We start from the raw sequence: 18,327 nt of genomic DNA, 5'->3' as shown, positions 1-18,327 counted from the left end.
GGTAAAACCCTGAGAAAGCTCAGGGCTTGTTCATTTAGACCGGTGGTTCTCCAACCTGTGAGTCACAACCCCTTTCAGGTTCAAATGACCCTTTCACAGGAGCCATGTAAGACCATTGGAAAACACAGATTTTATTTTTAACATTATGGTTCATAACAGTAGCAAAATTAGAGTTATGAAGCAGCAACAAAATAATTTTACTGTTAGAGGTTATCACAACATGAGGAACAGAATTAAAGTGTCAAAGAATTAGGAAAGTTAAGAACCATTGATTTAAGAGACAGATTTCCGCAGACAGGCAGGCCACCATACCTGGGTCCACAGAAACATGATCTAAGCAAGAAAACTCCCACATTGCAATTCATGCATCTGTGCTTGAGTAAGTAAGAACCTTAGATCCCAGCACCTGGGAGGCTGAGGCAAGAGGAACGTAAGTTTGCGGCCACCCTGAGCTACACAGTGAGAGCCTCTCTTTAAAAACAAACAAGCAAGCAAGCAAAAACAAAACAAACCAACAACAACAACAAAAACGGTGGGTAAGACAATGGGGAGGCCAGTGGGTACATACAAGATGACAAGGGGACATCTGGGGACAAGGATGCAGGATGCAGAGTTCCGGGTATGGCCGGCCAGTTAAAGTGCATGGCCTGGATTAGGTTTTTCTGGGTTACATGGCATGAGAACTTTGGCTGACAGAAACATCAAACTCGCCAGTAAAAACAAACAAGCAAACAAACAAAACCCCCAAAACAGTCCTAGTTCTCTGTAGCCTCCAGGAAAATCAACAACTGAGAAAAATCAGAGCTTGGAGCTCTATGTGCCCTGATCACAGGCATCGTTTTGCTTTGAGCTTTTGGCTTTGGTGACCTTGCTACCTCAGCCTCCTCAGTAGCGAGGACAAGTGGCTTACACCACAATGGCCAACATTTACTTCCTTCAAAGCTGCTCTCAGAGCCCAACAGCATGTACCGTCCACATTCACCACTGTCCATTCGCGTACTTCCTATACTGTTACAGCATGGACTCTGTGTTTAAATGTATGTTATAGAGGAATATGGATGTTTTGCCTGCATGGGTGTATGCGCACCACATCTATGCCTGGTACCCACTGTGGTTAGAAGGAGGTAGGATTTTCAGGAACATGTGTTATGAATGGTTGTGAGCCATCATAGGGGCACTGGGAACTGAACCTGGGTCCTCTGCAGAGGCTACACGGGGTTTTTAACTGCTGAGCCATCTCTCAAGCTCCTGTTTCATTTAGGTTTTTAAAGGTCTGCTTATTTTTATATGAATGAGTGTGTGCCTCAATATGTACCACATGGGTGCCCACAGAAGCAGAAGAGGCACTAGATACCCTGGAGCTGGGGTTAGACAGTCACGAGCTGCTAGAAACCAAGGGGGGTCCTCTGCAAGAGCAGTAAGAACCCCTAACCACTCAGCCATTTTTTTAAGCCTTCATTTATTTATTTTTATCTTCTCTGAAATCTAGGTATTTTCCAAGTTGCTATAAATTCTTTTTGGAATGAGGTAACACACAGGAAAAAAAAATCACAAAGTATTTACTTAGTTAACTCCTCCGTTTGCATGCCTGCTTTTCTGTGGTCTAGCCTGCTGAAGTGTTAACATGACACATATTTTGTCTTTCTCTGCCTCCCTCTATTCCATATACCTCCCCAACCCCTAAGATGTCTTTTTCATAGAAGAATATAGGTTTCTGCTATACACTTTCAATCCAAATGAATTCAGTTTACCGTTTTCATTGTAGATTTGAATTTTGAAGACCTATAACCTCATGGAACCCATTGACACTGACACACCACCCCCACCACTCCCACCCCACCCTCCACCCCCGCCCAGGACTTACTCTATCATCAAATACATAGAACATTTTAAAGACTGGCAAGAGTAGCCACTCATGTCAGCCACACCTAGGTTCTCCAGGGAACACAGAATGGTACTTCCGTATCACACACATATCCATCTGTCTTCCTGCTTACCCACTGGTAGACCTTTTCCTATTCCACAAACCCAGCCCTTTATTTTGTACAAAACCTCAGACTCTTGAGCTCCCATAATTACAGACAACAATGGGGAAAAAAATCCTTATGACATAAAAAGCATTGTACTAAGTGCCTGTTGGTCATTCTCTCTTTCTAAAACACACCACACACACACACACACACTACACACACACACACACACACACACACTTCCATCAGTTTTCAGATAAGAAAACTGATAGATTAGACAGTCTGTCAAAGCAGGCAGGATCAGCAGATTGCAGAGCCAGAACCCTAGTTATACCATTGGATTCCATGTAGATTGTATTCTCTAATGGTGTCTTGCAATACTTTCCTCTGGCCAATGAGGTAGTGGTTCACATGGTGTGGGAGTTAAGAGTATTTGAGTTTCATGGCATCATTACCACCAATCATCATCTGTCAGAACTCCACCCCAGAAGCAAGTGATTCCAGAATCAAGGAAGAAAGGCTGCCCTGCTAAGACATAGTATTGTCCCCACTGTTCAGTTGATAAGTGTCCCCAGCATGAGTAACAGCCCTCATAGCTGCCACCACTCACTAACACTACCCCATGCTCATCATAGGCTAAGGGCTCTGCAAGAAGTGTTTCAGGGGACCACCCTGAGGCTACAGGTCCCTCTTACTCTCTATAGCGTAGATAAAAGGAATTTACCTTTCTCAGCTGAAACAGAAAAAGAGTCACCGGAACCCAAAAGATGAGAAACCACATCTCGAGGCTAAGAAACTTGCAAACAAAGGAAGTGCCAAGCAGCCTTCTGGGTTCATCTCTTATTTGGAGAAAACTCAGAGAATCAGGCTGCACTGACCTATTTCCCAAGGCTTTGCCTAGATGTCTAAGAGCCCAGGGACTATACACCCACGAGGACGCCCGATGAATTCTCTGAATGAATAAAAGACCTCATTCTCTAAATGTAAAGGCCGGCATATGGGCTGATTGATATGTAAAACCAAGAATTTGGAAGTTCCTTTTTAAAAAGAACTTAATTTAGAGATCCTGACTCTTAATTCTTTTTCGATTTAGCAAAGTCCTAGGAACTCTGTCCTTAAGCCAAGGCAGTCCTCACTCTGGTCCTCAGTTTCCTCTTTGGAGCAGTGAAACACATGACCCATCCTTAGGGAGCTGCTGGAGATGGTGTCCTTAAAGACATGTGTTGAAGCTCTCCGACACTGCTCTTAAATAAGGTGCCTCAGTGTACCTCAGCTATGGTATGTTCACACACATAGACACACACATACATACATACATACATACATACATACATACACGCACACACCACATATATCCAGCATATATATGGGGTGTGTGTGTGTGTCTAATATATGGGAAGTTCATCTAAATTGGCTTTTAAACTTTGGGTTTATGAATTAAAAATCAGTGTAGCATCATATCACCTTCATTTCCTGATCTGAAAACTGACCAGAATGTGCCTGAAGGGACCTTCCATACTTCCAGAGAAAAGGATTTGGCTTTCCTAGGCTCAGGGGTCAGGCCTAAAGATTTTTGGGCCACAGGGTATGCTTATAAACACTCCACCCTCTCAACCCAAGATTCTGATTAAAAAAAAGAAAAAATCAGCTCCCACTAAAAATGGTGAACCCAGAGAGTAGTTCTATAGATACCACTTTCAAAAAAAGGTGGACATTCATCTAAATTGGCTTTTAAACTTTGGATTTCCTAATTAAACATCAGTGTAACACCCCATTTTCTCCCTTTTCCACAACCCCGAGTGGCAAAGCTATCCACTGTCCTCTGACTTGGTTGGCCCCCAGCGAAGGGGACGGAGGACTCTGGCGTGAGGGCCCTGCCTGGCTTGGCGTTGGTGGGCAACTGCATCACTTCAGCCCCAGTCAGAGCTTCAGCCCACCTTCAGTCTCTCATGGCTGCTGGCCTCACCTACCGCAGCCTTCAGCACTCCCCCCACCCAGCCCGCCTGATCTCTGTGCCCCACCCATTTCTTCCTGCTTCCCACAGATCAACAAGTCAGCGCTCAGGAAACCTCTGGGAATGCAGTTGCTATAGCCAAATGTTTTCTTTCTGATACCAAAGCTGACAAAAGAATGTTTTTCCCAGATGCTTTGGGTACACTGAGGCACCTTATTTAAGAGCAGTATCCAAGAGCTTCAACAGATGTTTTTAAAGACACCATCTCAAACAGCTCCCCTAAGGATGGGTCATTTGTTCCACTGCTCCAAAGAGGAAACTGAGGACCAGAGTGGGGACTGCCTTGGCTGAAGAGCACAGAGTTCCTAGGACTTTGCTAAATCTAAAAAGATCAGAGCTGAGAGAAGTCACACCGGCTCCTTGTCTCAATGACTGAGATACAACCAGAACTAGCAGCTACTGACATTAAACAAAACCAGTCAAGTTTGGAAGCTCAGCTCTGAGACGTTTGTGTTGAGTCAGATTTGGGTCAGACTGAGCTAGCTGGGACACAGGGCAGAGAACTGAGCTTCTGTGAGAAGCAGAGCTGGCTGAGGGGTTTTAAGTGGTTTCAACAAAACCATACTCACTGGAAAGATAAAGTGAGAGATCACTCTGAGTCAGCTGCTTCCAAGAGAGCTAACAGAGGTCTGGGGACAGTGGACAAGGGGTCTTCCATGTCTGCTAACAGAGGTCTAGGGGTAGTAGACACGGTGTCTTTCATGTGTGCTAAGAGACAGATCCAGGGGCAAAGGACCTGGTACCTTCCATGCATGCTAACAGAGGTGTAGGGGCAGTGGGCAGGGTACCTTGCATGCACGCTAATACAGAAGTCTGGGGGCAGTGGACAGGGTATGAAAAGCCAGATTCCAACCAAGAACGCAGCAGCTGAGATGCATTCCTACTTGATTTTTTTTTTTTTTAAAGCTTGCAAACAAGATGATTTTCTTGGCTTCCGTTTCTTTCCTTTGCAAGATTAACACTGGTGGTGAGACTGTCTAGGAAACCCATCAGCAAACCTGTATACCTTTCTGTCAGTCTCCAAGCTGACTGCCAACCACATCACCTGGATGTTCTCCAAACATCTCCAACCCAACACATCCCAAACCAAACCTGGCTCTGTACGGCCACCTACCTTACTCAAGCACAGAGCCCAGGGAATCGGTGTGCTTCACCTACTTTCTCTCCAGTCTCTTTCAGCCATCAAGCTCTGCTTCCTTGATCGTCTACAGTAATCCCCTTGCTCTCCCTGGTCATCACTTCACTACCACTTATCTAGGGTCCTGCAACATGTCTCTAGCCCCAACTCCCTGTAATCACTCTTAGTAGCATATCTAAAAAAAACATGTGGCAATCCAACATGTGGAGTTTTGCTAAACAAGTATTTATTGAGCACCTTCTATGTATCAACCACTCTCATTGGTAGACAGATACAACAAGGAATATAACTGACCAAAGTTTCTAGCCCAGGAGAGATGGCTTAGCAGTTAAGAGCATATCTCCGGTCTTGCTGGAGATCTGAGTTCAGCTCCTAGTACTTCAAAACTGCCCGTAACTCCAGCTCCAGGGGATGCAACTCCGCTTCTCATCGCCAAGGACACTGAATTCTCAGGAACGTACTCTCACAGAGACATATACACATATACATAATTTTAAAAAATCTTAAATCTTTCCTGTTCAAAATCACTTGACTACTTTAGGAAGAAATACAGGCAATTGTCATGAATGTAGCTTTGTGGGAGGGAGTCTATACGGGTCTCTAGAACTTCCATCTTGCAGAACTTTGTGCTGAACAAAAAATTCATTTCTTCAAACATTTTATAATATAATGTTCCTGTTACTCAGTTTTTCTTTTTTCTCTATAGAGCCTTCCTCCATCTCTCTTCCTCCATTGAGAGGAGCCCGCCCCCTTCTGGATCTCAGTATCACATACACCAGGCTGGATTCAAGTTAGCACTAACAAATCCATTTCACATTCTACAGTGAATCCAGCAGGTTGATGGTTAATCTTCCCAGGTCTGCTGCCTGGTAAGGTTGTTAAACAAAAGCTGGTGGGATAAATGATCCAAACACCGACAAGCACACAGGCTTACGGGGCTGGGAACATCTCCACTGTTTTATATAGCTCTTCAGGTTGTGTTTTGTTCTCAGATTAGGGAAACTGCTCTCTGTGGGCTCAGAAAGAGCAGTGTTTCCTTGAATGCCACTTGCTGACTGGACAGAGTAAAGCGCTTTTGGTTAGGTGAAAACGGCTTTAATATGCAGAAATGGCAAACAGTGATTAGGTGGAAATTAGAAACTTAAAGGTCTAGAGACAGTTGGAGAATAAAACATTGAACCAGATATACACTGTGACAGTGACTCAAAATGCTAGTACCGCCAAGACTTGCTTACATTGTATTCAACAGGTCAAAATTGGCTTTATTATGCTTTCGGCTACATTGTTACTGAGTATAAATCAGTATAATTTAGGTGAGGTGCTAATGACACCTGGCCCAGAGTGTCATTGCTCCAACTCTGGGTAGAACACTCACACAACAGCCATGGAACTATGGGCAGAACACTGAGCTAGCGTGCCCACTGCCTCATGTGTACACTGGGACTGATGGTTATACCTGCTCCTGGGATGCTCAGAGGAATAAATGTGGAGAGGACCTAGAACACAGTAAGTGCTCAATAAACTGAAAAGTATGTCATTTGAGATCTGTGCTCTTAACCCCAACGGATCACCACAGTAGTGACTTACGCTTCCAAACACTTTTAACTTCATATTCATGCCTCTGCCCTTTGTCTTTCATTTACTATCCTCATTTTGTGAAGGTGAGAGGATCCCCCAGACAGTCAAGGGACTGTACCAGTCAAGGGACCGTACCAGTCCAGGGACCGTACTGAAATCCCTATTGTGAGAAGCAGCACAGTGCTGGTGGATCTAAGGAATTCGCCGAGCTGGCCGCTCAGGCAGCAGCACAGCAGCCTTCTCTGGGCAGTTCTGAGAGAAGACATGAAGAGTCAAGGGGAAGGCCAGGCTGCAATGGTTACCACCAAGCAATCCTGAAGCAAGGTGAGCAGGGAGTCCTGGTTAAAATACCCAGTGCGACCAAAACCTGCTGTCCCTCAAATTTATCAGATCTCCCTGGCACCCTGAAGAGGGAAGGCCTTGTCCTTGAGGAGTTTATAATTAGCAGTTAGGAAAGCATACACAAAGGGCTCAGATGGTCGGCAGCAGATGCAGAGGCCGGACGGAGCACCAACATGAACCTGGCCACAGGAGCATTCAGTCAGCACTTATTTATACAGCTGAAGAGCTTGCTATGCACTACAGATCTCCTAGGGCAAGATAAAGGAAGCCTTGGAAAAACTCAGCCAGGAGAAGAGCTGCATGGAAAGGCCCCAGAAAGGGCATTCTGGGAGAGGATTAGAGTTAGAGGAGACCATGTAAAAAATGGACTCTACCTCTAGGCAGAGACATTCCCATACGGGTTAATCCAATGCGGCAGGTTGGTGGCCTGGCTATGGGATCATCTGTAGTAAGGCAAGTTCACCTTAGGATTTTCCTTTCCAGAATTCCTTCCTCCAAGTGCATCCTTGGGGATCTGGCTACTGGGCGGTTCAGTTAGCTCTGCAAGCCCTCCTGAAGCCTGACTTGGAAAGGTGCAACTATTTTTTTTCTTCTTTTCTGTACTTTTCTTTCAGCTGCTGGCTAGAACTTATGCTTTTAAACCCCCTAACTCCTTCCATTTTCAAGAGTGCCCGTGCTGGCTGCAGGCTGCCTGCTGCCCCGTGGCTGACCCATGATGCCTATCTCAAGCAGCCTGGCTTTTCTTCCTCCTCCCTCTTTCTCCTTCTAGAGGCTGTCAGCCTGCCTGCCCTGGGCTTCTCCTTTTATGTTCTAATAAACGCTCCCCAAGCTTCTAGAGGTACAAGCTTCTATAGGTACATCCATTCTTAAACTCTCTTATTAATGAAACTGGGAACCAAGAGGGAACCCTAACTTCCAAGGTATCATATGGTAGTTCTGCTGGGACACCAAGATTTCAATTTTTTTCCCTTTTAATTCATTGTCAGAGAAAATAAACCCATCCCTGTACCCCTAGTATCAGTTACTCCATGAAGAAGTGAATGGGGCATGCATGTATTGTGCAGCAAAATCTTAAAAATTGGCAAAATAAAAAAAAAAAATCCATGCCCATGTGAAAATCCAGGCCGGACACCCCGCATGGCAGGACTGGCTATCTCCCCTGGATCTTTATTCTAGATCTGGCACATCCTAGCCACAGCCCCCTCCCTCAGAGATCCACTGCAGGCAAGTTTGATTCTAATGTAGACAAATCAGCCAATAAGATGGCTAAGCAAACAGAAGCACCCACTCTGCAAACCTGATGACCCGATAGATTCCCAGAGTTCACGACAAGAAGAAAACTCCCACAGCTCGTGCTTTGACTTCTATCGCCACACCCACAACTCACAGACATATACCCACACATACGCGTGCAAAGTATGCCAAATTAAAATAAATGCAGACAAAGAACTTCCTATTCCAAAGATGAAGACATTAATCTGGGATAAAGCTATCAAATATAACAAGAATCTCTAAAATTAATTTGGAGAAAGAAGAGAGAACCCAAGAAAACTAATTTGAAAAGTACAATATCATCAAACTACTTGAAAGACAAAGCCCAAAGCGTGTGACAGCCCACTGCTGTGAGCCAACACCTTTACTGCCTCCCAGGGAACACAACTAGAGATAGAGATCAGGCCTCAAAGCACCAGCTGTTCTCACCCCTGTCTGGCCCTTGATACATTGAGCCATTCAAACATAGGAGTGGCTACTTACTATCCAGGAGGCTCTGATGTAATGTCTGGAGTCGGGCTGACTGCTGAGCTCTGCAAAAGTCAAAAAAAGAAAGAACAATGTAAAAAGAAGGAAAAAAAAATACAAAGATTGGTGTTAATTCACAGGTTGCAAAGCAAAGGGAAGGAGGCAGGCCACTTTGGTTTGGTCATGAAGGCAAGAGTCTTGGACATAAGGATTTGGGGGCTAGGAAAGATTTAGGGGTCCTAGGCTGTCATCTTTTGCCTCAAAGGAGATGCAGCCACAAACACAGGTGAGGCTGGAAGGGGACTTCAGTGCACGCTGATCCTCTGTTGCAATCCCAGGGAGCAGAAGCCCACTCACCTGCCTTCCCCAACCCTCAGACACTCCGCTAAGGCCACTGTAGCTCTCTCATGCACCACAAATGCCACACCCAAGAGCAGCACACAATACTCCAGGGAGAGACTGCATTTTACAAAGCATTGTAAGATGATCACAACCATATTTACACAATTCATTTATGCCTGTGCATTGAGAAGTCTGAAAATGAGACACAATTTCACAAAGTCCACTAACCACACTGTCAGTACAGGTTGGGAGATGCTTCATAAAAGGACAGGCCACGAACAGAAGGGAGAAACCAACCCAGAGTTACTAAAGAGCAGAAGCAATGTAATTCCATAATCCAGAGATTTCTTTGTATTGGAGAAAAAACAATGTCAAGGGTTCGATCTATTTGTGTTAAATAAATCTATATAGAAGTTTAACTTTTACAGATATTCCTATTTAATAATGACTATCACCTCTACCAGTAACCATTGGAAGGAGAACAAACTACCTGGAGAAGAGACATTTAGGAAAAAGAAAGTAACAGAAAGTGGAGGAGGAGGCGCTTGTATTAGGGAAGAGGAGAGGACAGGGAGGGGAGGTGGCTTCACGGGGGGCTCCTCACTTAGCCTTTGGCTTGCAGACATATCCAGCTCCAACATTCTGGGTCCCTCTCCTAAGAGGCCCTGCTGTCCCAGGACGAGGGGTGCCTTCCCATCGGCCATTACCTCTTAGAAAGCCTCAGTTCATTCCTCCCATCATCCTCTGGCCCTTCTGGCTATACTGCTGTCAGCTACCGACCTCCCATCACGAGGCTGCTACCTTTTGGCATTTCCCCTATTCTGGGATTCTGTATTTGAAGAGCTTGCCAACATCTCCCTCATTAAAAACTCCTTCTGGGGTTAGCACCATCCCTTCCTGTCTGCCCCTTCCTTCTTTCCTATGGGTCCTCAATAATGCCACACCCCTGCAGAATTTTCTGATTCCCTTCCACACACTCTAATGCCCAGACACCAAGGCCATATAAATTTCTATAATCCATTTTATGGACCTATCCTAGGATTTTATTTGATTATTACTCTGCCTTTCTCCTCTTGCTCCCTCATGCTCTCCTCCGTCTCTCTGAATTGTCCTTCCTGCGCCTCTCCTTGTCTTGTGACTGTCGTCCAGCATCCTGGCGGACGGACAGCTGGTGGCCCCTACGTCTCTCAGCCCTTTCCTTGCTACCACTGTCTTTACTGACTCCCAGGACCCCCCCCCCCCCCATCTCCTCCCTGTAAGGAACGCTGATAGACTTTTAAAGCACTGGCTGGCTTCCCAAGATCTAGTCTTACGGTTCCTACTGCCCTACCTGATCCCAAGCCAGCGACACAGGAGCCAAGTACCCGGAACCAACTCCATTTTACCTCCACAGTGAGTCTCTTTCTAGCTTCCTTCAACCTTACTAATATTCTTAATCTCCTAGCTGTCTACTCCAAACCCTAAAGTCACTGCTTCTCCCTTCCCCAGCCCAGCATTCCTCGCACCAACTAAAGCTAGCCCACCGGAACACCCTGGGCAGCTTCTCCCCACCTACCCTCTCCCTCCTCCCTGTTGGTGCCTCTACAGTGTGGACTCCCACCAGTCTGCTTAGACTACTGCAGTGGCTCCCTCGCCCTCTGACACGTTTTCTACCTTCAACTTCTCTAAGGGAATGGTGTCCTCCCTCTCTTCCCTTTGAATAAGTATATTCTTTCTGTTTCCCTAGCACCTCAAAACAGATGTCTCCAGGAGGTACAGACTCTGCTGTCACATCCTGAAGGCAGGCTCGTGTGTGTGTGTGTGTGTGTGTGTGTGTGTGTATAGAACCCCTGTGAGCAAGCCTCACCTATGATCAAGGCTAACAGCACCAGACAAACAACCAGGGGGGATGGACTGTGGAGGTATCAGGCACTTCCTCACACCATGGTGTCCCTGGCAGGGTTTGGGCCCTAACAGACCAGATGTAAGAAGCTGTCAGCCCTGGCTGAGGCCCCATTGCTACATGAGCTGCAGGTGTCTGTCTACTATGAAAGCATCTCTTGATTCATTTTGTCAGCCTGTTACTAGACTTCTCATCCTGCTGTCAGCCACTGTTATCAGGACAGACCCACAGACATAACACGCATTCCATAACAGGCTGGGATAGTTTCTTCCTTGAACCTGTAATTCTACAGTAGTTACACCAGGTCTCAGTACAGTCTCACCCTGGTTAGAAACCCCAAGTCCCACTCCATCTTTCTCCATCCCAATCACCTGTCTCACCTGGATATGTGACAATTTACCCCTTTGTCTCCTTTCAGTTCCAAGGGAGAAGGGCCCACCCACTCATCTTCTTCATCCATTCAAAGTTCTATGCACCAAGGAGGCAGCCATGACTAGCACAGCTCAGTGGCTTCCCACTCTTTTATCACAGACCCACAGGAGGCCTCCATAAAATCCTGGTTTCTCTGTCCTTTCCTGGGTTTGGGTCTCTAGTAGCCTTGCACCAGTGGTCTCAATACTGCTTATATCTGGCACAGACCCATGATCAATTACACACATCTTCCCACAGTTTGTGGCCCTTCCTGGCCATTATAACAATGTCCACATAAAACTATTCTTTCCTCATTAGAGTTTCTTCAGTATTGTCAGGGAACCCACAGGACACTTCAGCAAACATCCAGCTTCCCCCCGGAAGCCTATTTACCTTGGACAGTCCCTCCCTTCCCCCTTCCAACCTTTAAACACATACATCTTAACACAGGCCCAGTTTCAAATGCTCGTATCCAGGCTGTTTGATATCTAGAGTGTGTTTTCTATCGTGAACTTGCTGACATTTACGATGACAAACACCAATGCTCTGGTAATACTTTAACCCAGTTACTACTGCTGTGTCTATCAAAATGACCTCTGAGGTTGGCATCTCCCAGGGTGACCAAAAAAAAAAAAAAGATAAGAAAAACTGGCTCCCCATTAGCACTCTGGAAATTCAAAGAAGGCAAAGGAAAGAACTTTTAAAAGGTCGTCAAAGAAAAAATATGGAGCATGGTAGGTAGGGGAGAGTTCAAATCATCAGCCATCCTGTGTGTATTTGAAAGACACGTCAAGGAATATGCCAAGTTTCAAAGGGTTCCAAACAGAAAGTTGACCTGGTGTGGTGCTAGCGTGTGGTGTATGTGTGTACAAACAGAAAGTCATGCATCTCAATGCTAGCAGCATCACCCCCTGCCATCTCCACAACATAAAAACCAAAGAACAGAGAAGAAAACAAAAGCAGAGCTTGAAAAAGAACTAACAGCAAGAGAAAAACTGGAAGTACCTGTGGCGAGTTTGCACTGGGTGATTTATTAACCGCCTCCACTCTCTCTAAATCTGCCTCTATCTCTGCTTGGCAGAAGCTGAGATCTTTCTCTAGATTAGTCTGGTTCAAGAGAGAGAAGATGAGAAAGAATGTTTAGTTAGGAGAAAAGAAGAAGGAATGGAGGGTTAGGTTTGAAAATGAATTCTGTTTTCAGTGTCATATTTTAATAGGGTCACGGTGACCTGACTCAATCACAAGGGCTCACTAGAAATTAGTTTAAAGGCGTGAACACAGAAGGAGCAACATTAGGCAGGTTCAAAGAAATCCTGAGTAACAGAGCTTCAGAAATCTATTCTACATCTAATGAGAACTACAAATGCCACAAAAACCTACCTGTGAGTGAGGAAAGGCCCTGCTTCCTCTGTGTCAGAGAATAGTGACCGTGACAAGAGTTGTTTTAAAACAAAACAAACAAACCTCTAAACATTAGTATATGTCTCACACGCTTTATTAAATAGTTTTATCACCAGGCCAAACAAGTTACTAAGTTAAAAAAAAAAAAGATTTAGGAAAAGAACACAAACCCACAACACACTCACGGCACCCAAAGCTAGAGATCTAGCACACAGTCCGAGGAGGAGGCACGGAATTACCTTTCTATCCTCTCTAGGAAGGATAGAGCAGTCTCCAGGAGTATAGTCCCATATCTTTTTGGGAGGCTGACGGGAAGCAGAGGAGGAAATGAAGAAATGAGCATAAAGACATAAAGACAAACACGGGGCTCAAACAAGGAGGGGCACGCTAGGAACCGACCAACACAGACAGGGAGCTCAAGGCGAAGGACTGGGGTCTGGCTGAGGACACAAAACTGGCTGCCCCGGGGGACCTGAAACCGCTGACCAGGAAGTATAAGTTTCAAGAGTAAATCGACCCTTGGTTCTCAATACTGAAAGTTTTAAATTAAAAGGGGTGGGGTGGGAAGGGGAGGGAAGCATCAATAATGAGTTTAAACAAATTAAAAACTCTAATTCTTTCTTGTTCTCTTCAAAGACTGACCCTGGAGATGTCACATTTTTAAAATAGTCTTTCCCACTACAGAAAAAAAAAATCATTGCATGTTAATAAATGTGTAAATCTGTAAGTTTGGCCAGTAGAGGCTGACCTTAAAAGGTGACCCTGTGTTTTGTAGTGGTGGCACACAGAGTGGGAATTCTGGGTAGCACATGTGACCATTTCACACTTGCAGCTGAACTGACCTTTCACAATGTAAGTAGAGTTAGGTAACACCAGTAATGCTGGAGGCAGGCTCCGCCCCCCAGCAGATCAAAGGTCACCATGGTTGTTCTCTACCCCTTCACAGACAACCAGAGACCTGAAAATCCACCAGGAGAATGCTGCAGGATTACCAAGGGGCTGTGTGGAGTAAGCAAACTTCCAGAAACTTTAACTCTGAACTTGTCTCACACAGAATGGATTCTCTGGCTGTGCCTGTGTACACTTGAGATCTATCATACTTTGAACTCCGGGGAGATCAGACACAGGAGATCATTAAATCTCTGCATACTGCATGCAAGTTTCATGTTCATTAACTCTACAGAAGCACTCAAGGGTTAATATTGAGAAATATTGCCTTGAGTTTGTGACTAGACATCAATTCAATTTCTGTAGAAACTGGAGGGAGAGGGAGAGTAAAGGTGGGTTTTCTTGTTCTCCATACTACCTCTCCAAAAGGAAAGCAAGCTGACCCTGCCTGGGTTTTCACTGTCAATAGCGGGTCTTCCACGTGTGTGAGGTCTGTGCAATGCAAAGTCAGTGATATAGCAGCAACCGTTCATTTTTAGTGCTTAATACACTATCTGGCTATCTGGGAAGTAGACTTTTTAACACGTGCTATTCCCACACCTTTTTTACTTTGTCACAAAATTCTTTAAGAGAGTGTCTACAAATTAGATTTGCCTCGAAAAATCACCCAGTCCTCCCAAACGGTCCCTGAAGTCTGAAATCATTTGTTATTTCAAGGCAACGTACCGAGGTTGCCAATCAGGATCTTGTTGCAATTCTCTGTTCTTTTTGAGTGGCTTTATAAGAGAAGGCTCAGGGAGAAAAATGAGCTCAGCAACTATTAGGACCAGAATTCTCAGGGTTTTACAGGGAGTAAGTTGGTGTGAGAACAACAGAAACAAAGTATGGGTGACAGCCTGTGCCATGTGTGATTGGCAGACTCAGGAATGGCTAACACAGCTTCCAAACCAACTGCCATAGCCTATGGCTTTGCCATAGCAGTGTACTCTTTGGCCCACTGTAATTAGAATAAGAGAGAAGAAGGAAAAAAAATCTCCCTCTCCTACCTCCTTCCTAAATTCTGTTGGTTCAACTAGACAGCAAGCCCATCCTGGGGATGTCTCAGACCATATATAAAATGTTCTTTTACTGAGGTTCCTGGAGATGTGGCCATGTTCTTTAGACAAATCTTCAAAAGTTCAGGCTATGTGTAAAAGAATTCCCCCAAGAGAAAGAATTACTTGACAAGTGGTCTGTGCCCTCCATATTTACATAGGTGAGTTTTTACAAAACTCTTAATTTACCAAGTTATTCTCAGGACCTGCTTCCTAAAGGCTGGGACTCTGATGTATTGTCTGATATCAACGGAACTTATTTGCAATGATAGATTTATAAAAAATATATCACTAGTAAAAAGTTAGTAAAGAAGGTTCCCTAACTTTTGCAAAAACTTAGTATTTCAGATTAATTACTTGATAGAGGGTGGGGTGGGGTGGCTAGCAATCTGCAGATCCCAAAGGGATTTCAAAAATCACTGGCATGGATTCTGGAGAAAGGAACGAGTATCTCCTGCTTTCCATGAGGACGATACATTATCACTGCTGCACACAGCAATCAGTGCTTCCGAGGGGACCACGCATACCAATACGTGTTCAATAATTAAGCAGGTCTTAAGGAAAAGGATTAGGATACTTTTCACTTTATTGCATGAGGAAAAGACTGTGTATTAAATTTGGTGTCTAAATAGTGAACAACAACAACAAAAAAAAAAAAGCAAGAAAGGAGAAAAAATGAGCTGTGGGCTGTGCTCTGACAGGGGTGGGGGGAGAGGAAAGTGCAGCTAGGCTAGATACTTTCTCTCCAGTGCCCCTAGGTGGCGCTCATCAACAACAGATTAAGGGGAAAAGAGGAGTTATTCTATGCATCCAGAAGGGCCCGGAAAGGAGGAATACTTGTTCCTCCAATTAGAATGTTGGCAGCAAGGCACTCCTAACTTTCAAGCTCAGCATCTTTAAGCCACATCAGCAATTCCAAAGTGCCAGCTTGCACTGCCTGTCTTCATCTTAATGAACAACACACAGCATGGAATTTAACATTTATTGAACTGTAAAAATCAGTTCCTATCTGCAGGTAAAAGAACCATCTACCATCTAACCACCAACCAATGGTTAGAGTCTCATACTTACTCTAATGCTTATTTTCTAGGCATAACTCTCCCACCTATATATTCCTTTTGCAGTTATAATTGGGAGTCCAAAGTAACTCTAGTTTTCAAGTCTATCACTACGAGAATTTTAAAGTAACTCCAGGTTTCAAGTACACCACCTCCAGTAGAAGGACTAGTTCAGATTGTCCTGTTATAAACTGGTCTGGACATAGGACTAAAGAACCACCCCTCCCCACCAATTCGGAAATATTTCATGAGAGCTACAGAACACTACATTTTCTAGAGTTCTACGCTCCCTTCCAGATCAAACTAGCCCAACTCAGAAACTAATTCCCTAAAAGCTGCCTTTAACAGGCCTGAAATGGGGTTATATCTGCACAGGGAAGCAGCTTTTTTTTTCTCTTGTATTGTTTTGTTTATTTACATACTCAGACACTTGCCTTGCATGCATGCTTTAAAAACATGATAAGAAGCATCCTGACACCACCCTTCCCAGTGACGCATTTCCCCACCTGTCTTCCCAAACCTTAATGGACTGGTAGCCACTGCTTGGCAGAAAAAAAAATGCCACCCATCAGGTATGTGATATTTGTTGGAGATGAGAGAGAGAGGTCCTAGGACAAATGTTGCCCTGGTCACTCTCTGGATGTTCTCAGAAGGTGTACCTCAGAGCTCACAGTCCCCTCTTGGTGCATCAAGGAGAACCTACAGGTTGTCGTGAAATAACACAATCTGACTACTGACAGTTTTCACAGCTGCTCCCACTGCCGAATCCCTCACACAGACCTGATTCTGCAGCAGCAGCAGTAGCAAGGCACCAACAGCATAATTTCACAAGGTGTATAACCACTGAAGCTATTACACTTACCGGTCTCCCAAACTCCAATTCCGAAAAGAATTTATACCAAGGTTCATTCTTTAAATCTATCTCTTCTGGGCTTATATCCCGACTCTATAAGGAAGGGTTGGCGACAGGGAAATGAAAGAAAGAGAAGGATAACATTATGTAAAAGATTACATAGGAACAGGCCAGTAGAGATGCAGTGGCTCAGGGTTACACAGTGCCTGCTTCAACAGCAGGGACTGTCCAGTTTTACTGATACCAGAAAAACAGGGGAACTGAGGCAGGGAGCAGTGAGTCATTTGCTTTCAGTCCAACAGCAGAGGCAGATGGACTAGATATAGAGGACCCGCCACCACAAAGCTAAATATGGGCGGACCGGTACCCCTAATCATTTCAGCATTGGAGAAAACAAAATCCTTATTTCTTCTTGCAGCAACAACAAAAAAATATTAACTATGAGCACATACACTGGTGAGCACACCAAACATTCAACATCTATGTCAGAATAAAGCCAACGGTTTTTACAGGCCAGGACGGTTTTAGTGCTTATTTGCAAGGCTGCCCTAAGGTTTTCAAAATAAATGCAGATATTGACACACTTTATAAAAGCCAACTGGTTAATACTGCATCTTTAATGGCGTATGAATAGGTGAGATACCATGTGTCATACACAGCAAAGTGAAAATGAGGTAAGTCAAAATAGAAAACACAAGGGAAAACCACTGTGAACAAGCATTGTGGGGGATGGGTACAGACAGCGTACACTCTGTGTTCTAACAAATAAATGTTAAAGGATCAAGGAAAACAAGTGACAGAAAAGCTGGACAAGACGGAGAACAGAACGGGCAGAAAACATCTGGGTTACGGTCCAAGGTTAGATCCCTCACTGCCGTTACACTAAGACGCGAAAGGTGATCATTTGATACTGCAATTTAATATTTCATCGGATATGTGTTAAAATTCTGGCACTTTAATCTAAGAAATATCACCTACTTTTGGAAAACACTAAAAATGGGTGATCAGAAATCAAATCCAGTTTTCTAATAAAAGGAGTCAGGTTCACTGAGTTCAAGGTTTGCTTAAGTTCATATGTTCTTAATAACTCTGAAAATTACAAAAGGATGAAATGTGATTTTTTTTTTAAATAACAACCTGAAATACAAAAATGTACAGTTTCTTCTGAGGTTGAAGATATCACACAAGAGGCTTAGCTACCTCATGGCCACTAAGGTAGGTGGCACAGAACAGCCTGCTGCCAGCGCCACCTACAGGTCTCAAGCGCTACTGCACCCAGAGCAGTCCTAACCAGATGTACGAACACCACTAAAGACAGTTTTCAGATCTCTCAGCAAGGAGCAAACTGTCTGAGTGAGTTTACCAAGTCCTTCTTCCAAATTCCCCAGAGTTTACCAAGTCCTTCTTCCAAATTCCCCAGAAGCATCTGCCATTTGTCCATTCCTGCTGTTAAAGATAGAAGATATGGACACTTGTCAGAGACTTTAGCTGAAAGATGACTTGAAACTACAGGGTTAATAATATACTGAACTGTATCCTCTTGCATCTAGATCAGCTTCCTCTAGAGTTTCCATCCTGAAGGAAAATGCCTGCCCATCCAGCCATAAATATTGTCT

General features: G+C 44.4%; 1 protein-coding gene across 9 annotated transcripts in view; it reads right to left on the bottom strand.

The window, feature by feature from the left end:
• Sorbs1 (sorbin and SH3 domain containing 1) overlaps positions 1–18,327 on the bottom strand; it is a 223,078-nt gene that overhangs the window by 38,042 nt on the left and 166,709 nt on the right. For 4 of the 9 annotated variants that reach the window (XM_052186305.1, XM_052186356.1, XM_052186365.1 and 1 more), the window contains 2 exons: positions 16,721–16,804; positions 8,798–8,847 (listed from right to left, as the gene is read on the bottom strand). In XM_052186305.1, coding sequence (XP_052042265.1) covers positions 8,798–8,847; positions 16,721–16,804 — 134 coding nt within the window. Of the gene's footprint in view, positions 1–8,797; positions 8,848–12,422; positions 12,525–13,057; positions 13,124–16,720; positions 16,805–18,327 lie in introns of all 9 variants that reach the window. The other 5 variants (XM_052186314.1, XM_052186341.1, XM_052186333.1 and 2 more) reach the window with 2 other exon arrangements.

Source organism: Apodemus sylvaticus, chromosome 1, assembly GCF_947179515.1.
Source record: "Apodemus sylvaticus chromosome 1, mApoSyl1.1, whole genome shotgun sequence".
Taxonomy (NCBI): Eukaryota; Metazoa; Chordata; class Mammalia; order Rodentia; family Muridae; genus Apodemus; species Apodemus sylvaticus.
The sequence above is the reverse complement of the archived record's forward strand: the minus strand, read 5'-3'. Positions and strand labels throughout refer to the sequence as shown.